The sequence below is a fragment of the Zeugodacus cucurbitae genome, chromosome 2 (assembly GCF_028554725.1).
Source record: "Zeugodacus cucurbitae isolate PBARC_wt_2022May chromosome 2, idZeuCucr1.2, whole genome shotgun sequence".
NCBI lineage: Eukaryota > Metazoa > Arthropoda > Insecta > Diptera > Tephritidae > Zeugodacus > Zeugodacus cucurbitae.
In genome coordinates, this window is record NC_071667.1 from 17,445,245 (window position 1) to 17,471,666 (window position 26,422).

A 26,422-nucleotide genomic window follows, 5' to 3' on the forward strand; every position below is an offset into this window, starting at 1 on the left:
TTTTTTTTTACTTTCAGCCGCCGTCAGTCGCATTGCCAAATACTTCAATAGCAACGGTACACCCGTCATATCGATAGGTGGCGCCACCGATAGTTTTGAAGACCAGAAGACTACATGTGCTGATGAATTTTACATGTTGGTACGTCCTGGCGTGCTCAGCTTCAAAAGTCTCTCCCTGATGATAATTGAACTTATGAAACGGTAAATGTAATGCTCAAATTTATGCTAATAAAAGCAAAGTTAAGCTCAAAACGCAAACTTTCTAACAAATTAGTTGCATTTTTAGCGTCACTTATCTCAAACTAAAGTATATTTTATAATTTATGCATTAAAAGTTTTACGCTTCCTCCCTCCCTCGCTTCCAGCTACAATTGGTCCAACTCCATTGCATTCTACGAACGTGATGGGCAAAGCAATGTTGTTGGTGAGCATAGCTGCTATTTAATGATGAAAAGTTTCGGCGATGAAATGCGTAATCTCAATTTGACATTCGCACAGTATTCCATAGTGCCGGAGCTGCGCAATCGCACCGAGGAGCTAGTACGTGAAATTGGCAATAAACATACAAGTAAGTGCCTTTAAACAGGGCTGTATATATACATATTTGTTTTTGTTATACAAGAAGAGACATTTATTTATCTCTTAACACTACTGTTGTGGCAATTAGCAGTTGATTAGATAAGCTGTAATTGTCTTTCATTAGCACTAACAGCATGTTAACTTAGAATTAAGTTTACTAATGTTGCTGTTACACAAACATTTGTTATGTTAATAGCAGTAGCATGTTATTAAAATATGCGCTGTTGAAAGGTAGTTAACAGTGAATATTTTTCATTAACATTCTCTGAAATTAATGTTTTTAACATACTCGTTCTTAAAATTTTATAGAATGTTAATTTCATTTCTTTAACATTTATGTTAACATTTTGTTACAAAAAGCTTTTCGCACAGTGGAGGGTGTTACTAAAAGTGAAGCCTATGAAATTTATAGAATTAATTAATTAACAAGTGAGGAAGGCCTAAGGTCGAGAGTAACCGAACATTTTATACACGCAATATATTTCTTTAATTTTATTAAGAGAACACATTTTGGCTCACATAGTCGGTATTAATATGGTAGAATATGTTTACTGAAAGTTTGAAAACCCTATTATTAGGTATATGGGAACTAGGGGAAGTTATAACCCGATTTCACTCATTTTTGGAGCATAGACATATTATTAGAAGAAAACTATAACCTCTGAATTTTTTTTATCTGAGAAAAAAAAATCTTCGGTAAAAAATTTTTTCGAAGCTCTGAGGTCCTCATGTTCGAATACTTATGGCTCGATTTCGTCGATTTTTAGAAATTCGATGCCACACTATAATTGCAGTATTTGTGTAAAGTTCTGTTTCGATATCTTCACTAGTGCTTACTTTATATATTTTAAAGTAAACAATTTAGATCGACTACAAAGTTATGTGAAGTAGGCGTGGTTGTGAACCCATTTGAACTATTTTGATAATATATCATTAGGAAGCCAGGTAGATATTATGAACCAAATTTCATTGAAATTGATGCGAGTAGTTTCAGAGATATGGATTTTAAAGTAGCTCTTCAGTACCATCCTTATAATGAAATTTAATGTTTTCAATACTGAATTAAAGTATTTTTAGTAGCTTTCAACATAACCTTTATATGGGAGGTGGGCTTGGTTATAATCCGATTTCCTTTTTTTTCATTTTTAGACTGTAGAAGGAAGTGCCTTAAGAAAACGACTCCTGAGTGTTTCGTTGATATATTATAGCTTTAGTAGTTTACGAGATATGTACAAAAAACTTAGTAGGCCATGCCTGCTTTCCCAAAAAAATTACATCCAAATATGACCCTTCCTAGAACGATCCTTTTTATCAAATTTATAGCTTAACTTATGGCTTAGTTATAACCCATTTTTTGGTCCGCCCATCTTCGCACTTAACATTCCCATGGTGCCAAAAAATAAGTGTGCCAAGTTTCATTAAGATATCTAAATTTTTACTAAAGTTACAGCTTGCACGGACTGACAGACGTTCATTCTGATAACTTTGGTATATATAACCTTATCTAACTCGCTTAGTTTTAGGACTTACAAACAACCGTTATGTAAACAAAACTATAATACTCTCTTTAATAACTTTGTTACGAGTGTATAAAAAAATGTAAGTAAAATTGTATACAAATTGTATTCCATTAGATCATCAGCCGAATAAACTTTTAATGGATTTCGATAAAAAACAAATTATATTATAACACTGTACAACACTCGGCTAGTTATTGGACCAAACTAAGTTTTTTCAGGAGCTAGAGACATAGGTAAGAAACGTGTATTCTTCGATTTTGGAAGTTAGCCGCCAATATCGAAATACATATTGGGTTTCAAAGTTCGAAATTTTTTTTTTTTTTAATAATTATTATTAATTACAGGATATGGCTACTAAAACATCCAAAATATAGATATAATCTAAATTTTCAATTAATTAATTTTTCGAAAGTCAAACTTTGACCTTTCTTAGCATCTCACCGAAAAATTCTATACACCCTTGAATAAAGAAGAAAATGTAGACTAAATCCATTTTTTGCATTTTTAGTAGCTATATTCTATAATTAACAATAATTTTTTTAATAACGTCTTTTTTCGAACTTCGAATCCACTTATTTCGATTTTGAAGGCTAATTTCGAAAATCGGTGAACACAATTTTTTAATTTACAACTCAATCTCCTAGAAAAAATTAGTTTTTGGATTTTGGAGCAGCGAATCAAACAAACAACTGGTATAAATGAAATAGACTAGAATAATCAAATAGAAATAGATTCAGTGAGGTATAAACATACTCTCTCTATTTAACTTGACGAGATAAATTTCTAGAAGAGCAAGACTTCCAGGTACTAGGATGCAATATGATATAATTCTTTCTCTCAAGTCTCTCATTAGTTCGTGACAAAGTTGAAATCTTATGTTCCAAGAAATGCAATCAAGATACTGGTGAACGGGAAATTATTCGCACTATAATTTAATAACACAAGAAGCAATTATTTGTAAAAATTTAGGAAACCTAACAGTGCTGAACTCTATATTGGCTAACTTGAAGCAATTATTTTAATAAAATAAACAAAATGAAGGTAGTCAAAATTTGAACTGGAATACATATAAGCTTTGAGTGTGGTCCAAATATGACTTACTGCTGGGTACAAATATATTCTCATTCACACGCACATATTCACCAAGCGTATGAAACGTAAACAAAATAGTTCGAAAGCTTTGTCAACCCCAGTATGCGCCAACGATGAACACGTGCATTATCTGTGAGAGCTTTTTCGAACTTACAACAAAACATAAAACAGCTGTTTTAACGAAATTTACAACAAAAACAACGGCACACACATACCTACAATGAAAGTGAAAGATGCAACGTCGAAATCGTAATAAATCATAGCCGGCATTCAGAGCACATTGCAACTTACAACAAATCGAACGTCAGCCATCAGTTGTGCGTGAATTTTCGAACCGAATTTAACGGTAGCGGTTAACGGCTGTGCGCGCGACAAAAGATAAAATTGTAGCAGAGCAAAAATAATAATCACTGTGAAATTAAAGGCGTTCATTCAAAGTTTCGAGTGTGTATGCCAATTTTCTAGTTATGAGTTGAGTGGAGAGCTGGGCTCCATTGACAGCGGTAACTAAGTGTTGTGTGTGTGAAATGAGTTGTGATTAAAAAACGTCGACCATAGTGGCAAACAGATTTTTTTTATGCAACGGTGTTGTGTTTTTCATAAATGACATATTGTGTCTGCGCTTTTGGATAAAATTGAAAGTAATATTTTAACCGCTGTAGCTATTTTTTTAGTGCAGTGTTACTAAATTATAAAAATTAAACGCAATATTTGTTTTTTTTTTTCAACTTTAAACAACTATATTCTAAATAATATTATATAAAAATTAAATTAAACGTTAATAATCGATTTTTTTTAATTAATTAATTAATTAACATAACTTAACACATTTGCTCGAAAGTAAGATTTCAATTCCGCAAAGAAACTACGATTTTATATGAGATCTGAGGGTTTCGTCTATCTTAAACCATTTTTCTAAAATATTAAATATTTTTATTGTGGTCGGAAGAACTAGTTAGATAGTAACTATAGAGTGGCTGGATAAAAATGAATTTCGCTCAGTTCTAGTTATATTTCGTTTTTCTGTACTGCTATGAACACCGATAGCAATAAATCCAGTGGATATCTGATGGAGGCTATTATAGAAAAAAACATAAAACAATAAGGGCAATAGCTTTTTCACACAGGAGATAATTGAACAATAAAACGGTCTTTGCTCGATTAAAACGCTGATTTAGATCGATGTACCACGCAAAATAAAAATCAAACTTTTCTGCATTAATAATTAATCGATTTTTTAGCGATATATAAGTTCTTTGTCTACGATCCGCTGTATTTTTTGATAATTATCATTAATACTACTCGAAGGTAGATGTCGCTGCTGACAATAATAGCTGTGGTTATTGAGAAAATAGCAATCAGTTGTTGAAACTCACCAACTTCTTATGAAAAGCAAAAACAAAAATGTATAACAGCTGATCGATTACCGAGTAGCCGGCAGTGCGAAGGGCATAAACTTGTTTCTCAATTAAAATTTTAATTGATCAATTAATTTGACTGTGCGAAAAGGCTATAATGGAATGAAATGGGTTCCCAAAATTTAAATATTCCTTACTAATATTTCAAAACAAATAGCAATGTCTCATCAAATCATTTTTTTAACATCTTACGGCTTTTTGGATCATTATCTGCCTAGAAATTTGATAAGGGTAGCAAGTCCTTTCCAACTAATACCTTTACTGAAATCCTCACAAATTACTTATGTACAATAAAACCATTTCTAAAAAAGCTAACAACCAAATTTTTAATGAAATATGACTTTCATAGAATATATTAAAATAAATTATTCTATTTTTATAATTTTTTTTTTACATTTTTAACACTGATAACTTTTATTTTTACCTTTTAAAGGCTTTCTAACTAAATGCATAAAAGATTTTATAAATTATATAAATGTGCTCGTATCTCGACCTCAAGACTTAACCACTTCCGAAGTAAAAACTGAGCTTCCTTAATTATTGAAATTAAAAATGTAAACTAAAACATTAAGTGTGCTTCTATTTTGAAACTCATTCGCTCAGTCATTTTGATTGATACATATGCATTTCATTTAAATTAATCAATGTTTGAGTTTCAGGTTTGCCGCCACAAGAGCTAATAAAAATTGGAGTACATATTTGATATACCTAAACAGTTTCAATTGTAGTAAATTTGATCTTCATACCTGAAAGAGTCGATGTCTCAAAAAAATGATTTATAAATTGTATTAAATTTCAGCCAAATTAGCAGCAATAAATAGAAATCATCAAAGAGAAGCCGACATCATTTGTTTTCAGGCCACAATTTTTATGGTAGAACAATACAAAAGCTTGCAATGTCGAGAAATCATCCTACCTTGGACCTAATTACCATCTTGATTAGAAAATGAAAACAGAATAATTAATGCTCATTATTACCTGCTGAAATTGCGGAGTATAAACAAGTAAATGAAGAAGAAGAAAATAGTTTGTAATGATCAATTCAATTCGACTTCGTATCACACCAAAGACAATTTCATTCACTATATTTCCAAAAAACGTGCTAAGTACAGTAATTTATAAATAATTGCTGCTCTAAAACTACAGTTTTATTACCATACAGTGTATTACCATATCTAGATATAATAACAACATGTGTGTAATTGTTTGAGAACACCGTAAGTTAAATAATAAAATTAGCATAGCATGCAATTACAGCCCTCTCATTCACAGAAGCACACATTCAAATACTTTCGTATGTACACTTCGTGCGACAGTGTAGTATTAATTTATAATAATTACAGCTTAATCTAATTGCATATTTATGGAAAAAAATTACGCTTTCCTATAGACAATGGGTTTGAATGCGATTAGGCGGCTTATTTGACGCAATGGTGCTACTCATATGCGCATACATACATATGTATGTACATATAGTGGATGTGCATGGTAATATTGAACTGTAAAATAATTGAAAAAACAATAGACATATCTACATATCAATAAATGAGTAAAGTGCAATTATTTTACGATTTATATTTGTGTAAAAATATATGTATACATGAAGACTATTGTTAATATAGTGAAGAATAGATAGGTTTTGTTTGAAGAATATAGAATATGTATATATACATGAGAGAGAAACAAGTAAAGTCATTTCATTATTCAGCGATAAGAAAATAATGTGTATATATATACATATATATATATACATTACACATACAGTTAGATACAGTGGCGTCTATTTCGAAGTTGGAGGAGGTGGTTTAAACATACAAGTAAATCTTACATGCTAATTTTTTCACTATTTAAACGGATAAACTTCTTTCTTCTTCAAATCTCAACTTCGGTTCTTCTCACTAATTTATGTCTACCTGTACAGTACCCTTTTTTATTGAATATGGGATCTATTTGAAATTTTATCGGTCATACCAAGTACCCGATATTGCTTTAATATAAAGAGAAATTGTAGACTCGCTGGATTATTTACGTAGAATATCTACTACTATTGGAACTAATCGATCTCCGCTGAATGAGTCATTCTATATAGTCTTTAAAGAAACCAACATACCGAAATCAAACCTCGTCCATACTAAATCATTAAAGTCTAATAAATATTAGACTAATAAGTAAATACTTAGATTCATAACATAAAGATAAGTATTTTCATAAGTAAACTACTTAGAGTTAAGCCGCACTACACAATCGTGAATGCTATTGGCCAGGGTCGCTGTAGGTTTTTTTCAATGAAATCACAATAAATTTATACAGATATACATACTATTTTAATACATATAGTTGAAAATGTACGCAATCGACATACAGAAGGTTTTTGTGTTTTGATAATGACAACAACTGCACTTTCAGTGCGTTTCGAGAGCGCACATTTTGCTGAAACAAAAAAACGAATTTTCACTCATTAAAAAGAAATGTGTCGGTGATTTACACTCGAGAGTTGCACTTGTTGAATGCTGTTGAGCTACTTATGACTGAGATCTGAGTAATTGCTTGCGCCGAGGGAATGAACATATTAAAATGTCAGAAATCATTACAATTAATTGCATGCGATATAATTTTTCTGTCAGATTTATACATATATACATAAAAAATTATAAGAATATTATACGTGATAAATATATAATTTTATTTATAAGGAAACAAAAAAATAAAAAGGTGGGATACTAAAAGTAAATGTGTCCAGTAGGTTTGGGTTATAAAGCGCAAATGGTTTAGGAGATATATACAAAAAAAAACATATTAGGGGAGGAACCACGCCCATTTCCCAAAAAAATCAAATATGTTCCTCAATAATGAGATACTATATACAAAATTTTACTTTTATAGCTTTATTAATGGCTTAGTTATATCACTTCAATACAGATAGCCCACTTGCTTTCATAAGAAAAAGATCAGGTATGCCACGGTATGGGTATCTATAATACATCGAGGAAGTAGATATCGAGATTATGGCTAAGAATATTATAGCCTATTCATACAGTAGGTATTTTATCAATTAACCGGCCTCTACTCGATTAAAACGCTGATTAACATCGATTTACCATACAAAATTAAAATCTACATTAATTTTTAATTGAATTTTAATCGATTTGAAAATGAAATGCAACTCTGCGACAAATACCGAATTTGTAATTATATATACGTTCTTTGTCTGCGAGTTGTTGTTTCCCCATACACGACGGTAGATGTCGCTGCTAAAAATAGCAATCAGCTGATGAAACTTACCAACTTCTTAAGAAAATCAAAAACACAAATGTATAACAGCTGATCAGTTATCCAGTAGCCGGCAGTGTGAAGGACAAAACAGGTTTCTCAATCAAAATTTTAATTGATCAATTAATTTGGCTGTGGGAAAAGGCTTTTACTTAGCTGACCTTTTATATATCGATTATTGCACTAATATTAACTCAAAAAGTCCGTTCAATGAGACTCTACTAGTTCAAAATCGCTAATAAAGTCTAATTTAAGTATAGAACCTTTGGGCATAGCTCAGTGGGTAATGGCAGTTTGGCGGACACCGACTACCTGACCCCATCTTTCAAATGGGAAAGAAGGTTCAAAGTAAACATAGAAAGAGATGGCTGGCGTAAGGGCATAGCACCTGCACGCAGCAATTTAAACATATTTACGGATGGCTCGAAAATGGAGGACGGGGTAGACGCGGGGATAAACTGCCCGGAGTTAGGTATAATGCAACCAGTCAAACTACGGGAACACTGCAGTATATTTCAAGCGGAGGTATTTGCAATTGGAAAAGCCGATGAGCTATCCTTAAGCGCACCAACAGGATACTCTAAAGTAAACATATACATACGTAGACAGTCAGGAGGCAATCAAGGCGAGGATATTGCCTTGATTGCCTATCAACATCAGCATATCGGCCAAAAGTGTCTTAAGTGGTAGGACAGCAGTGGATAATATCGCCAGAAATAGGCGACTTCAATTCTACTGGGTGCCAGGCCACAAGGGCATAGAAGGTAACGAGATAGTGGATGAGATTGCCAAACGAGGCGTAAAACTGTCATCCGAAAATATGATGAACGTAGATAGACCTATACACTGTCTATATGATGATCTAGACAGAAACTTGGTAAAAAAAGTTCAAAGCGCGCTGGAAGAATATACCGGGATGCAAAACCGCAAAAGTTATGTGCAAGGTGGTAGATAAGAAGTACACGAAATTTCTATTGGCGCTCGATAGAAGCAAATGTAGGAATATGGTCGTCATACTCACTGGTCACTGTCTTGTGGCAAAGAACGCCTACAAGATGGGGCTGATAGATCGTGAAGACTGCAGGAAATGTCAATAGCAAGGCTCCAGAGAAACAATGGAGCACCTCTTCTGTGAATGTCCTGCATTATCAAGACAACGGCTTCAGCATTTTGGGGCTGCACATTACATTAATCTTTAAGAGATTTCGTTGGTAAAGCCACAAAGCCTTTTAAAACAAGCGCTGGCATCCTAAAGAACGACTACTCCTCATTAACCAAGTGACGGCACTCCATCTGGTTTCACAAAGGACCAAAACTGGTCTATTTGTGGCGTTGTAGCCTGCCAGAGTAACCTAACCTAACCTAAATTATTCCAAAGAGTGTATTTTTTTGCAAGCCAGAATTCTTTTACTCGGTTTGAATGATAAATTCATTTTACTTGAATTTGTTGAAAAATGATGTAAAGGGTATTTATTTCACGTACATCTTAACTATTGACATATTAAACCGACACACTAAACAACGCTAAACATAACAACTTGCCACGTTACTGACACTAGAAGCGCTCTGTGTGTGGTCAACAACTAACCACTAAATACAGCCTGATATTGATGACATTTTTCCCACCATTCCTTGGATGTCAGCAGAGCAGACCATTCCTCCGTCAGCTAATATATAATGCAGAGTTTGCGCTAAAACGTTTATTGACATAAAACTTATCTTCTGCACAGCTCTTTAATAATTTAACACTGCACTCAATATTGTGTGAAGTTGCAAGCATGATTTTGCAAGAAATAATAACTATTAACGTTTAGTTTCGAGTTTCGTGGGAAAGTCCGTGTATTTTTAATTTAAAGAGGGATTGTGGTAAAAAATTATAATCGATAAATTGAAAAATCAATTTTGAGTTAATTGCTCAAAGTCAGTCAATTAATTAGCAACGTTTCACACCAATTTCGATCAAGTTCTACCGCATTCTTATTAATTAAATAGATCACGATATATCTTTTCGGAATAGTTCTGGATTTTTTTCGAATTCAGTAAGATCTATCGGCAGAATTAATTTATCATAAAAATTCACAATTTTTATTAACGCTTTTGTTCATTCTTTGCACTGTTCTGTAACTGCCAAGCACATCCATGGTATTGCAAATACCGTAATAACCACTTAGCGTTGACAAAAGCAAAACCATGAAAATAACTTGCAGTAATACTAATATGCATAAATACCCATTTAAGCAAGCATTGTGACTTCCAATAACTTGCACACTTGACCAGTGAACATTTCATTCGTGACCGATATTGTTGTAAACTTTTTACAACAACTCAATAGCCAACTGTGCAAATAGTGTGGACTATGTATATATTACCATACATATATCCACACAATTCTATAGTATAGTGGAGGAAAAGGAAAAGGAAAAAACAGAACGGTGCATGAAGAAATGCAGTGCGAAAGGTACTGACATTGAGTGTCAGCTGCTCAAGTGCAATTGTATGCATTCTCCCTGTAATAAGATGTGTACGTGATATCCTTTTTTTCTACTTTATACGCCGGTGGCTCGAGTATGTCTATGACTTGGTCCTTCAACGAATGCAGTTGACTGGCTTAGAAAGTTCTAAAAAAAAATCAGATTATCATTATTACATTTAAGGCTGTAGATAAAGTGCCTTTTTAAATAGAAATATGGGGAAGAAAACTATCTGAGACAAAGTGGAAGTTAAATGAAGGAGGGAGAAAAGTAAACGAAATGAAAATTATTGAATTCAAATTAATGAATTGGTTTGGAATAACACTTCCTATCTTCACGTATACTCTCCAAAAAAAAAAAATATTAAAAGTAAATGAACTGAAATGGAATGTTTCGTGCCAAAAGCAACAACCAACACACTCCAAAACAAAAATCAAAACATGAACCTGTCAGTTGTACTAAATTGTCTTTTCACCTAATCTGTTTCGCAATCGCCTCTGCAGCGCAAAGAAAGCAAGGAAAAATGTCGCAGGGACACCATGGCGAATACATGATATCCCACTCTAACATGAGGATGATCACATTTCAATGCCAACATATGTTCAATGATTATTTTTCTTACTCAACACATGCGACAAATGGTGGTATTTCTTATTTACCACTTTCGCGGGAAAAGCAATAAATAACTGTAAATGCAACAAGGCTTATAGCAGTTTTTTTAGGATTCAGTTCTCACAGAAATGTGTTAACAATGAGAGTTAGCTGAGCTTGGGTGGCAATAAAATAAGAAGATACCGCTAATAAAAATAAGAAAACAATGTAATATTCAGCAAATTTGTAAACTTTAAGAGAACGGTTAAGCTTGTAATACTTAAGTTCAAGTAAACTCGACATACCTACTACAGCACACATATCTGTTATATGTTTGTAATAAATTAAATCAGCATCAAAAAGGCTAAAAAAATATTACCAACAAAATGCTTTAACAAAATTTAAGACTCATTAAGTTAAGCACTTCCACTCTGGCAAGTGATTTACAATGTAGTCACTTTACAAGGGACACTTTGTATGTGCCTTTATTCGTAAAGTTCATTAATCATGTCAATATCTGCACACTGCTTTCCACTTAAACATACTTAGCTGGGTGTGTGTGTGTGATAAGTTGGGCAATAAAGCGTTAAAAATACAGCTATAACAATCCTTGTACGAAAATGTTGATAAATAAAGAGGCGAGTCAATATTTCATGACGCTGTGCTGTTGAAAGCGGTTCACATAAAAGTATATATGTATATACAGCGTTTATAAATAGCATTAAATAGTTTTATGATGTGAAACTTCTTTATGAGCGGTAGGTAGTAAACTATATTGTTTGCTTAGAAATTGCGTTGCCCAATGGAAATCAGTTACACATGAAGTTTATCGAGCGCAACTAAAGTGAATCGCTGAACTGTTTATTAAATTTTGGAACAAAACTCAGATGGTTAAAAAAGTAGAAAAAATTATATCGCCAAGTGTTTAAAGTGAATATATTATTAAAGAAAAAAGAAATAAAATAGAAATATTCAAAATATTTAAAGAGAGCAGTTACCATTATAAAAATTAAAAAAATAAAATTTTTTAAAAATTAAAGCATTAAATTAAACTTATCAAACTTATACAGATTTAATATAACTTACTTGCACTGTATTTGAAACATCCTTGATATACATATATAAAAGTATTTTATATTTTCAATAATCGCGACAGTATATGTATCTCTAATATTTATCTTTCATTATTGAATTCCGTAATTAAAATACAACCAGAGAATTTTCGCTTCTGTCAAATATAGTTTTATCAATAAATATGTGGAATTAGCGTACTTTGCTTTAAAATCGTATCATTTGGTAGAAATGATATTAAGCCAGTTGCAGCCGCTCCCATCACTAAAATTTATGACCTTAAAGCAATGTGAACCAAAAATATCTAAATCTCCTAAACCTAATATATGGTCATAAAATTGGCATACGAAAAAAGAGTTGTGGAAAATTGTTAGCTTCTTTTTTTTGCGACAATACTTCCACATAAAATATTATGGCCATTATATTTAACGCTTCATTATCAGCCACGATTTATTATCAATTTTATTTATAGCATGTATGGATTTTGCATATGTATAATTATCTATTCCAGGCAAAGATGGTTTTATATTGTTTGGCCGAAAAAAAAATATTGGAGAAATGATAACATTAATGTTTCACAGTGTGGTTAATTAGAACGAAGAAAAGTAAAAACTTTTCGTCGAAGACTCGAGGAACTTACCACCGAAATATTATACAACACCTCCACAAATGGAGGGACATTACATAGGGGGTTTTCATGATATAAATATAGTCTGAAACTTCCGGAAGGACTACTATTATAAATAATTTCTCTATGGGAGTCGGAAAGGGAATATAGCTCTTTCAAATATCGTCAAACAGAGGTGCCTCATATACCTTCTACCATACAAAAATATTAGTCTCCTTCCCCAGCAGATTTTAGGATGATCGTTTGGAACCTCCTGGATTAATCCTTTAGGAGATATCCTATACTCCCTATTACTCCTAATACTCGTGTGTAAACACACGTAAAATTGTATACTCGTTTTTAACATTGCATGTCATTGGAACGCGAGTACTCCTTTTAACCTCCTAATGGAGATCTCTATGATTACTGCTATAGGAGATCTCTATGATTACTCCTAAAGGAGATCTCTATGATTACTACTATAGTAGATCTCCTATATTATTTTCAACCTGCAATTACTTTAACAAAAACAAGTTTTTATAATTTTATTTTTTATTAAAGTTTTTTTTTTATATTATAAGTGTTCCTGTAGAACTGAGCCTTACATTTGAAAAACGCCTTTTTGATCTTTGCCTCAAAATCAGGGTATGAGTAATCATCTTTTAAGGCCTCTAAAAATTAAACTTGTTAAAAAAATAGATGACATGAATTGAAGTTATGTATTACCGTAAAGAAATTTATTGAAAAGTGCATAATTCTTCAATGTAACTTTTTTTTTGGCTCCATCTCAATTCACTTTTAAGAGCAGGGACTCCGCAATCACTTCATCCAAAATTTTTGTTAGGGGTCTCTTTGAAAATTTTTGCTTCAGATACGCCACCTATAATAAACTCAAACTGTTTAGTAATATCTTATCAAATGTATTTTATCATACTCACAATTTCTTCCTCAGGCTTATTCAAAAGCAAGGACTCTAGATGCTAAATCATTCATGTTTTTAATAGGAAATATCAGTAATTCAATCGTCTTCGGTTACAATATGTCAATAATCCACTCCAGGAGTATAGTGCGCCGATATTTCCTCTTCCGTATTCTTTGTTCCATGTTTTTCTGCCACGAGGAGTTGTTTCGGGAGGTATTGGTGGACACATTGATATATTCTCCACTTAAAATTGAAGAATTTCCGCATTCTAGGAAAAAATGTGCTAAAGAGTTATGAAAAAATATTTGCAAGAGATAAACTTACCGAGAGAATTGAATAAAAATTTATTTTGTGACGCCATTTTATTTATCTATATTTACGTGTATAATATTATATTATTTTACAAGTATTATATTATGTTTTTATTATTATTATATATTAATTTAGTAACAATGATGCAAAATGGGAACAAAATGAAAGTGATCGTCTTCAGCAATTGCAAAAAGCTTGCAGTAAATTATTAAATGGTTGGAAAGATTGTAAGAGCTTATTTTTTGATATAGGCACATTTAAATTTTGTGAGTTTAAAATTGCAAGAAGACTATTACATGCGGCCTTTGTTATTCGATTTTCAATTGCCCAAATGGCTAACTGTTTTGAAAGTGGTTCAGCTGGCAAATAAAAATCTCCTATCACTTCTTTCGAGCCTGTACCACTTTCAACTTCTTCAAAAACTTCTTTAGAGCCTGTATCACTTTTAATTTCATTAACACTTTCCACATCATTTTCATTTTGTGTATTATTATTTTGTTTTTTATATAAATTAATTATTTTTTTATTCACTAGGCGTTTTAAATGCCTTTAAGAGTACATTTAATTATCAATTTAAAATATTTAATATTCAATAGATATTTATATCACTTACACTTATTTTAACACTTACGTCTGCACGCTTTAAAAAACACAGTTGAAATGAACAATTGCTTGAAGACAAAAATTAACAGTTATTATTTCCCGTTAAATTGTAATTTTTGAAGCAAAAGTACGATTTTTAAGCTACGAAAAATTAAAAAATCTCCTTTATTGCTCCTAAAGGAGGACAAAAGGAGGTCAATACTGAAATGAAGTAAAAAAAAATCACAATAGAAGTATAAAATCTCCTTTTTTCCTCCTTTTAAAAGATGACAAAAATAAAATATAAAAAAAACACAATATAAAAACAAAATTAAAAAATCTCCCTTACTGCTCCTAAAAGAGGTCAATAGGAGGACTCCTTCATTCCTCATTTCAGGAGATCTCGCCTTTAAATCTGCTGGGTCTAGCGATTACCAACACACCTTACCAAATTTGAGTAATGCTTACTATCTTCCGAACTTTTTTTCTTCCCCTCATCCGAAATATTAAATATTGTTGGACATAACTTGTATTTTCGAGAAAGTACTTTACATTTGAAGCCTACTAAGTTCGGAAGAATTCTTTAGAAAGAGACTATTATCTGTCTCCAATTTAGATTTTCATCTGTCTGATACTTCTTCAATACTTTCGAAGAATTTAAAATTTTTCCAAACTAAAAATATGAGGTGCGATTCCTCGAATCAGAAACTTAGTTCAACCACAAATATGTCTTCTGAGTTCTGAGAAAGCTACCAAGTATGTTTGCTATGGCAAGCTTTTTTAGAAACGATAAAAAATATAAGCCGTCATTTTTTATTCAAAACCATGATTGCCATTATGTGGATTCAATTGTAACAATTTCACGTTCTTTTATTTTGCTTCGCTTCAAGTACTCTTAATATTTGGAAAACTTTTTTATTTATTATTTTTGCCACAAATAAACCATTCCATATCATGTCCGTTAAAGTATTTTGTTACAAGCAGACAAACACAAGGGATCATAGAGGGATATGGCTTAAAAGGAAGTAAAAGTTAAAGAAAGTTAACTTTCTACGTGTTATATGAACACATGGATAAAGAAGGGCCATGTTATGGTATGTTATCCATTGCGTATGTACGTTTACTTTCGTAAACAATGTACACTTAAATTTTCGTTACAAAAATTAAAAAAAAAAGTCAAAGCCAACTAAATAAAGTGAGTATTGCTCAAATTGGGTGGAACTAAAACTAAGCATATAAACTTAAGGACAAAGAAATTCAAACAGACACGGCTACAAAAGCTGTTAATGGTGTGGATGGTAAAATTAAAAAAAAAAAAATCAAAATTAGTAAAGATTTGATTGAGACATTATAATTCAGTTAAAGTATGTATAAATATACCATGTACAGTGTATATATAAATATACACTGAAACGATATACCTGCATGAGTTCGACAATCGCCAAGTCAACTGCATCCAACATGGCCGCAAGCCATTGCAATGACATATACATTCACTTACACACACGTCGTTCAAATGCAAGCGCAAAAAAACGTAATTGGTAAACCGACGGCTGCTATCCAAGGCACAATGACATTGATATCCATTCAACTAGCAAAATGGTGTGTGCGTGCAAATCAACTGCAGGATATTACTTGATGACGTGGCGCCAACTTGCTGCAGTGAAGTAAATCGTCAATTGCGGAATAAACTTGTTCAAATATATATATTTGACGACAATTATATGTTGGATCGACAGTTTTGCGATAATTAAGTCACTAATTGAGAAATCAGTGCGATTGTAATAAATATTAATTATGAGATTTTCTGAAAATTGAAAATGTTGTCTGCAACGATGGAAAATTGGTTATTGCGATGCAACTTCCTAATAGACATACATATGTACGCTTACAGGTTATGTTTATTCACGTAGGGTTTGAAGAAGAATATGTACCTGAGAATCAAAATATGGACTAATTCTTACCCATAGCTAGCTCTTAATTTAAATATGTACTGCCGTATAACGAAAAGAATGTATATTTAAAAAAAAACTATATTTTTTGAATTTTCTGCAGTAATAAGTCTCTTTATTAGAAACTAAAATTTTAATGCCCGTTATAAAATACTCTTACGTCAGCACTTTATAGGATTTTCATAGCGGCATGACCGCGCTATGTTTCCTATTACGTATTTGAATTCAAAATATTCCCATAACAATTTACTCAATAATCCATATAGTACATATATAGTCGAAATATTGCTTTCATTACGTAATTAAGTTAATCTATTTTATATTATGCACTGACACGTGATGAAATTTACACGTTATGCCGCCTGAATTATGACCCTAGGACTGTTTACAACAAGTTTATTGGCGGTTGGTGTGCGTCCAAGTTTAATACACCATGGGTTGTGGTATTGACTAATGTACATATAACCATAATTGTGGGTTTTATATTAAGAAATAAATATTTGAAATAGAATTTATGCACTATTGCGATTCAAATAATCTAGTAATTACACATTTGGTAAGTAATAACTGAGGCGATATACAACAATTACTAATTATTTTGGATAGATTCTTATAGATTTATTTGAAATCAAAATTTTGAGAAAATTCGAATTTTCAATAATTCGAAAAATTTTCAGCCTGACCAACAACTTCCATTCAAATTATAATAATATACTCAAATTTTCAAATATATCCATGAAATTTTAAGTGTTATACAAGTTTATAAAATGTAGTTTTTAAAACTTAAAATTTTAGTATTTGTTCCCTTTCATGAAAGTACTCAAAAATTCAGTGTTATCGAATTTAAAGAATTTCATTCTCTCCGCTTCATTGCCCATAACGCTGTATAAATTAAAGCTACGGGAAAAATGATAGCAAACGGTTGCTGGGACAATCTACTTTAGAAATAAAGCAAGTGTGCTTTTAATTGAATTTTTTGAAAAATTAACAGCATTTTTATACATTTCAGAAAATTTCTAAAATTTTCATTTTTTTCAAAATTTTTAACTATTTTAAAGACCAATTTACCTACTGAAATAAAGTAAATAAATTTAACCACATGTCCAATAAATTAAATAAATAAACCAGATTTCACAAAACCCACCCAAAATATCAACAAACTTCACCTCAAGTAATCCATCAAAATGTTAACAAACCCCTCTCAAAGATCTTTGATCACGACCAAAATGTGAACAAACCCCTAACAAATGTCAATGACCTCGAGCAAAATGTAAACAAACCCCGACCAAAGGTCATTGACCGAGACCAAAATGTAAACAAACCAAGTGCAAAGAAACCCCCACCAAAGGTCATTGACCTCGGACAAAATGTAAACAAATCACTGCCAAAGGTCGTTGACCTCGGTCAAAATGTAAACAAATCACTGCCAAAGGTCGTTGACCTCGGTCAAAATATAAACAAACCCCGACCAAAGGACATTGACTCGGCCATTGGTTTGTTTACATTTTGAGTGGGTTTATTGACCTTTGCTCGGAGTTTGTTTACATTTTGGCCGAGGACAATGACCTTTGCTCGGAGTTTTTTTACATTTTGGCCGAGGCCATTGACCTTTAGATGGGGTTTGTTTACATTTTGGTCGAGGTTTCTGTGGTATTACATTTTTCGTGTTAATTTTTTTAAGTACAGCTCAACCCTTTTCAAAAATATCTCAAAGGTAAATCTCGCATAAATACCTTCAGTGTACCTTGATACCCATTTAATCGTCAATTACTGTTCTATGTTATAAACTGAAAAAATATGACAATTTTAAAAAACTGAGGATGGATAGAGTCAATGGAAATATGTTCTAACTGAAAGATAGAGAGAGAAAGAGAATTTTATAGATCTAGAGAGATAAATATATTGAGTGAGAAAGAGAAAGAAAGAGACAGCGAGAGAGAGAGTGAGAAAGCCAGAGAAGAATGAAGGACTTAAAGTTTCGAAAATGAGGTTATATATCAACAAAAATTAATAAATGTAAATGTGTGAAATAATTCTTAAATGATGCTTAACATGTGCTAAAACATGAAACGATATACGTAATGCTATCAAAGAGCTAAGAAGGCAGCAGTTAGCACTTCAAAAATTAACCTTATAGAAAAACGTTGGTTGAACTTTCGAGCGCTGACTTTTTCAATTATAATAATAATACTTATACATTACATTTCATGATTGTCAGTAAATGTAAATACGAAATCAGTGGCTTGCAATATTTCATTACATTAAGTGCAAGTCAACCAAGAAATCATTTACTGCTGCAACATTTCTACATAACTGGAAATACAAGTTACTGTGCACCACGTAATAAAGGGGGTTTCAATAGGGACGATACAAAAGTAGACCGATGGGAACAACACACGACGACATATTTTTTCTCGCTCTTCTGACATGGAAAGTTATACGACCCAACAAGAAGTCGAAATTATTACAAAATTACTGCCGAAATTCGCAGTCAATAGCCTCGACTTTAAGAGCGTTACGTCCAATTTATGGTCGGCTCATTTCTGCCTGAACGGCTTCTTCAATAAGCAAAATATGCGTTATTGGTCTTCCATGATGATCAAGACCGTTGCTGAGAATGGGAATCGCTACTGCTCAATGATAACAGAATATTTCTTGATTTATTAAAAACCAAGTTTGGTGAACATGTTATCTCATGAAATGGCCCAGGCAATTGGACGCCTCGGTCGTGCGATTTGACGCCGTCAGACTATTTCCTGTGGGGCTACGTCAAGTCTATGGTCTATGCCAACAAGCCAGCGACGATTGATGAACTTCGTACGAATATATAACGTGAAATTGCAGCAGTATCGGCCGATTTATGTTTGAAAACTGTCGAAAAATGGGTTCAGCGACAGAACTTCTGTAAGCGTGCCAAGAAATTGAGTTCCATACATAATGGCATCGAATGTACTTTTACCGGCATAGAGAATTTCATTGTTATCTAAACAAACTTCTCTTATTGAAAAACCTTTTATTTATGTCTCACTATAGTATTTACGAGAATATATTTATATATATCTGTGGCTAAATAATAAACGTCGACTGAATTCATCACTTTTCGCCTTCTGCGTGAAAAAATCGCAATTACTTACAGATTGTGCTGACATTTGGTTTAACCGCAAAACAGGTCAATTTGTGAATATATATGAATGTATATGTGGTGGTGATGCTTAGTGGCACAGTGTAAGTGTAAAACCGCAAACACGCGATAAGTATACGCCATGCCCAACCACGACAGCTTTTTTTATTTTTTATATGTACAAAATTGCAGAACATTTGAGGTCGCTGTATGTACATATTTCAAATACATATATTTGCTAAAATTGTGTTGAAGACACAAGAAGCGCATGCGATGAGTTGTTAGTAGAAAGTTGAGTGATGCACTGGAACTTGTAAGAAGTCTCTAATAGAAAATAAATTCTCATTTAACAGCCTTTCGTTAACTATTTAAATATTTATAGAAATTTCCAAATTTAGACAGTTTATCTCCAAATCTCAGTTTATGAAAAGCTCCTAATCATTTTTTTCATAAATTATTCTCTCTTAGGTAGTCAAATGGTCCTGGGTTGAGTCAACTATTATCGTATATGCCAAAATTAGGTGCTTACCCAGTCCACTGTTCAGCAGACAGTTTATAAATGCTATTATATGCAGATGTATTATTCTATTACAGTTCAATTCAATTTAACATGAATTATCACTTTCATCGGCAACTGTCAGCACGAATATGTACATCCTAATATAATATAGGCAAATATGTAGCGCGTAGCTTTTAATTACTTTTGTAACTGGCACAAACGCAAACAAATCCCATTTGAAACTACAAGTTTATATTTTTATAAAATCAACTAACATTTTGCTTTATTTTTACTGTCTTCGATGACAAGTTGAATAAATACCTTGATATGCTGTTATACTAATGCAATTATATAATAGCACTTTATTTTTAAAACAAATTTCTTTCATACTTCTAGAATTAATTTCATTCAAATTATACAACTTACTTTTATTCTAAAACTCCATTTACATTTACAGTTATCTGGCTGTCTGCCAGTTGTGATTTGTTGATTCTATTGTTCCTTATAAGTTTAATTCATTTCAATTCAATTCAAACAAAGTCATGAATGCAAGGAATGGATTGGAACTACACTAATTGAATAGATTGATTGATCTGATTGTTCATGTTAATTGAATTGAAAAAGTTTTTGTTGTCTATAGCAGATGAAGCAAGAGTAAAGCATTAGACATAAATATGACTATTGTGATCTTAAATCATAAATTTACCTAAATGGAAAGTAAAGGATGTCAACACTAGACATGCTGATGATGCATATCATTGTAGATTAAGATTTTGTAATAGCATTTTCGGACAAGATTTAATTGATCAATTAACCGACCATTGCTCGATTAAGGGGTTAGGTGAATTTCAGAGGCTAAAAAGAAGATAATTTTCACAATTTTTAAATATATACAATCATATATTTCATTTAAGGGGTTAGGGTAGTCTGAATTTTCAAAAAATATTATCCGAAAATTTAAAGTTGATCCGATAATTACTTTTCGAATTTTTCAAAACGCCAGTGAGAAACTATAAATGCATTTTTCTCAAAACTATGTTTCTTGAGTTGGTGACAACTGTAACTCGAAAACCGCTCAGCAGATTTTAATGAAATTTATACTGTTTTTCGAATACATAATAATCCTGGGCCTGATCAAAGCTTATTGTTTTATTTTTTAACAATATCGATTTTATAAGATCAATTAACTGTTTACTTTTTCCGGAAAATATAGAAAAAATTTTCTGAGCAGCCATTTTGTTAATTTTCGAAAAAGAAAAATAAAAAAGCTTTGATCATGTCTAGGATTATCTATTTATAAATCTATTTATAAACCTATTTTTTCTTAACCGATTGATTTTAGATGAATCTCCAAGCTTCCAAGTAGTGATGAACGATATTGCTATTTTTGAATCACTGTGATTTCAGTGATTGCTACTTTTAAATCACTGTGATTTTTTATTGCTATTGCGATCACAACAAAAAAAAACGAATTTATGAGAATTTGTACTCCAATTTTTTTTATTTTAATTTTAATTTTAATTTCATAAATTTTAACAATATCAAAAATTTACCTGCTTTTGTAATCACTATTAACTAATTAATAAATTTTGGGTACATTTAACTGCTTTTGTAATCACGGTATCCAAAATTATCGAAATCACAACTAAAATTCCAACTGTGATCACTGAACAGTGATTGCTTCTTTCGAACTGATATTGATACAGAACAGTGATTGCTACTTTCGAACTGATATTGGTACAGTAATCGAATTAGAATCACTGAACTGCTATTGCTACAGTGATCGAATTAGAATTATTGAACTGTTATTGCTATAGTGATCGAATTAGAATTACTGAACTCCTATATGTACTGTGATCGAACAAAAGCACTGAACTTCTCTATAGCTACTGTGATCGAACTCAAATTACTTAACTGCAATAGCGATTTTAAATCACTGATATTTACAAAAATTAATCGCTGTTGCTATACGCGATTTTTCAATCACAATGAAAAAATCACCGGTACTGAAATATCGCTCATCACTAGTTCCAAGGACCATTATTTGGAACTGCGTAAACACAAACAGCTATAACTATAGAAATTAATTTTTTTTTTTTCAAATTTTCGTCATATATTGGTTCGAAAAAAGTAGGTATAATACAAATATAAAAAAATCCTTCGTTCATTAATTATATAATGTTATTCCAAAGATGTGTGCAAAATTTTAACAAAATCGCTTCATACATTTTTGAGTTATCGTGTCCACGAACCAAAAAATGAGTTTTGAGATAAATGCATTTAAAGTTTAACATTCGTACTGACGTGGCCTGATGGGTGGAAATTCCAAAAGGTATATCTCTTAGAACATTATTCGGATTAATTTGATATTTTTGGATACTATTTTAAACATATTGCACTATTTAATAAGACAATAAAAATTTGAAATTTTGAAACCCACCTAACCCCTTAAAACGATTTACCATACAAAAGAAAAATCTTATTTTACGACATTAATTTTTAATCGAATACAAATACGAATCAAAATGAGCTGCTACTCTGAGGGTTGTTGTCCACGCTCGAACTTTGGTTGTGGTTATTGATAAAATCAATCAAGCAATCAGCTGATGAAACTTAACAACTTCTTATGAACAGCAAAAACAAAAATATATAACAGCTAATCGTTAATCGAGTAACGAAAGACAAAAACTCGTTCTCAGTTATAATATTAATGTACTACATGTATCTGGCTGTGCGAAAAGGCTATACGATTTAATTTACTTGCTGAAAGAAATGGTGATTTAGAGAGCATATTGTATGTATGCTCAGGTGATCATTTCATGAAATCAGTGCCTCACGTCCAAAAGAAGACATCATAGTCTTATTTTTAATCCTTAACTTTATATAAATATAAATGCAAATGCAGTAAAAGTAATTTAAATTAGAATGCTTTAACAGTGCTTAAAACAACGAATGACTTGTTTATTCAGCGTGACAGTTATGCGCTCCTGGGCACTATTACCGCTGTTTAGTGGCACAAGCAGCAAGTGATTTCCACTTAAGTGATTTTAGAAGTAAAGCAGTGGAAATGCCATACAGATTTTCGCATGAGACTAGATGAAGCAAAATATAATAATAAGCTCATACATTAGGGTGGTAATTAAATATAAGACTATATTTGTTAAACGAGAAATACTAAGTTCAGGAGTCAAGTTTATTATTATTTTTATTTTATATTGTTACAGAAGAGTATAATAAGTGGAGAATGTTGTTTTTTTTTTCATTGCTTTCTAGATAAGTGGAACTTTGAACCTTTCTCTGCCTCACTCTCGGAAGCAATGTTTAGCAATTTAGTACTACCTCAATATACATATTTACGTATATTCTACAATCACCACTTCACTGTCGCAGACGCAGTGTGCACTGAAATGAGAAATCCCTTATATTTCCTGCTGCGTCTGTGTGCATGCTGTACATCCGCATCGTCAAGATAAATTTTACATGTTGTCATAAAGAAACAAAGCAAGTACCCTGAAGAATGTAATACAAATATGTATGTACATATTTACTATTATAAGGTATGCATGTAATCGTATGTGCGCATGCACAAAGGCAAGTCGAACCGCAGTGAGTTGAAATGAAGTACAGTAAACATATTTCACAGTATCATATGCGGTTATTGCTGGTGGCATTTTTGTGAAAGAAATAAACGCATGCAACTCAGCTATATTGATTTTGCTTAAGTCAAAAGTACACAAATCATAGGGTAGCCATGGCGTATACGTAACATTGCCACTAATGGTTTGATTAATTGTGTATTTGGTTAGATTAAAGTATGCCGGTTACTTTAATGGAGTTTTCAGTGATGAAGTGACTTTTGAAATACATATATATTGACTTATAGAGACTATTCTATTCTTAAACGTCCTTTGTGACAAATATCTAGTGAATTGAATTAAAAATTAAAATAATCGAGGAATATGATTCTAATGATAATTGACTTTTTAGAACTCTAAAACCACTCACTTTTAATGGAACGTCATATTTACCGTAACATTCAAGAGTAACCCTATATTTATCGGCAGCTCAACTTTTGTTTACACAATTTCTTTATTACTTATGCACTTTCGTCTTTTCGATATGCATAAAGAACATTATGAAAATGCTGTTTACTGCTACACAAACAATACATATTGGCATTGCATAAGTGCACGTGCGCTCATAAACATATATATTATGTTCCAAGTTGTCCAAGTGCGTATCGCTGACAAAGAAAGTTTTAACGAAAATATTATGTAAACAAAATTGCAATAACGGAAAAGGAATAATAAATTGGAAGGCAGAAAAATGCAAATTGCTAGCACAATATTTAAGGAAGTAGTAGTTGGTGCTTGGTGGTTACAGCTACGACGACAAGCTAACAAGAACAGACATCTATAGACCCTTAAGCGTTTTACTGGAATAATTGTACTGAAGTAATTGTACAAAGTTTACAAATGCTTCCCCCGGGGCATTTGATAGTAAGCGCTGGAGACTTTACTTACTTACTGCAATTAATAAATAAAATAGTTGCCGACAACAGTCGAAAAAGTTGTCAGAGTACACAAATGGTTAAGAAATATAATTGCATGCGTTATTATTTTAATAGCCCGGGGCTAAATGATGTTAAAGCATTTTCACACAGAAGCTAATTAATCAATTACCTTCCTTTGCTCGATTAAATCGCTGATTTAGATCGATTTACCATACGAAGTAAAATCTCATTTTTCTACATTAATTTTTAATTGAATTTTAATCAAAATGAAATGCAACTCTGTGACAAATGCCGTATTTGTAATTAAATATACGTCGCTGCTGGAAATAAACAAAAAAATAGGAACTTACGGACTTCTTATGAAAAGCTAAAACAACAAGTAAGGAACGGCTAAGTTAGTGAGTAGACGAACATTTTGTACTCTAGTAATTTTTATACTCTCGCAACATGTTGCACAGAGTATTATAGTTTTGTTCACATAACGGTTGCTGCTGTCACCAAGAAATAAAAGTGTTAGATATGGGGTTATATATATATAAATGATCAGGATGACGAGTGGAGTTGAAATCCGGATGTCTGTCCGTCTGTCCGTCCGTGCAAGCGATAACTTGAGTAAAAATTGAGATATCTTAATGAAACATGGAACACATGTTCCTTGGGACCGTGAGAGGGCTGCTTTCGAAAATGGACAAAACGGACGGTAGAATAAAGGAAGGGCTTATTTGGATGTAATTTTTTGGGGAAGTGGGCGTGGCCCCGCCCCCAAATAGGTTTTTTGTACATATCTCACAAACCAATAGAACTATATAAACCAAACTTTCTGCAGTCGTTTTTTAGCCTCTTCTTGATAAAGTCCAAAAATTAAAGAAATCGAATAATAACCACGCCCACCTCCCATACAAAGGTTAGGTTGAAAATAACTAAAAGTGGGTTAACTCACTAACGAAAAACGTCAGAAACACTAAATTTCACATAAGAAATGGCAGATGGAAGCTGCACTCAGATTTTTTTACAAAATGGAAAATGGGACGGACAGACAGACATTCGGATTTGAACTCCACTCTTAACCCTGATCACTTTGGTATACATGTATGTATGTATATAACCCTATATCTAACTCGTTTAGTTTTGGGTGTTACAAACAACCGTTATGTGAACAAAACTATAATACTCTCTTTAGCAACATTTGTTGCGAGAGTATAAAAACGACTCTAAAGAGTTTGGTTGATATAGCTCCAGTGGTTTACGAGATATGTACAAACAACTTAGTAGGGGGCGGGGTCACGGCCACTTTCCCAAAAAAATTACATCCGAATATGCCCCTTCTTTATAGGTTTTCGGTTATCGCCATTTTGTAGGCGCGGCAGTGGATTTCGCCCGTCTTCAAACTCAACCTTCTTATGGTGCCAAGAAATACGTGTACCAAGTTTCATTAAGATATCTCAATTTTTACTCAAGTTACAGCGGACCATAGGTTTTTAGAGCCCCATATATCGAACACAAGGACCTCGGTGCTTCTAACCTAATATTATAGTTTCCAACTTTCAATGGACTTTATACAATATATATGACGAATATGTGGGTCAAATTTCCTTACTTGTTAATCTATATTTTTTAGTTCTAATTCAAATAATAACAGCATCTTTAAATATTTGAAAACTTTTCCAATATCTACTATAAATTTCGACTTAAAAATGTCCGTATATTCAATAGGTAAATACGCACAAGCACCCAGAAAATTTCACTATTTTCCATAGAAATAAATTGGCCTCCGCCTCTTAAGTAAGTCAAAGCCAATAAAACTACACACGCCATTGCGGTTTGTCGAGTGGGAAAATTGAATGTATCGCAATCGAATTTACACAGTGTGGCATGATTTGGCTGCTTAATTAATCTAATGAT

The 26,422-nt window shown here is 32.3% G+C and overlaps 2 protein-coding genes across 3 annotated transcripts in view; one reads left to right on the forward strand and one right to left on the reverse strand.

Moving 5' to 3' along the window:
- Positions 1 to 26,422, reverse strand: part of Fbxl7_1 (F-box/LRR-repeat protein 7) — a 280,685-nt gene that overhangs the window by 171,259 nt on the left and 83,004 nt on the right. The window lies entirely within an intron of this gene.
- Npr1_0 (atrial natriuretic peptide receptor 1) overlaps positions 1 to 26,422 on the forward strand; it is a 144,819-nt gene that overhangs the window by 37,605 nt on the left and 80,792 nt on the right. For both annotated transcript variants that reach the window (XM_054225161.1, XM_054225162.1), the window contains exons 4-5: positions 18 to 201; positions 366 to 568. In XM_054225161.1, coding sequence (XP_054081136.1) covers positions 18 to 201; positions 366 to 568 — 387 coding nt within the window. The remainder of the gene's footprint in view (positions 1 to 17; positions 202 to 365; positions 569 to 26,422) is intronic.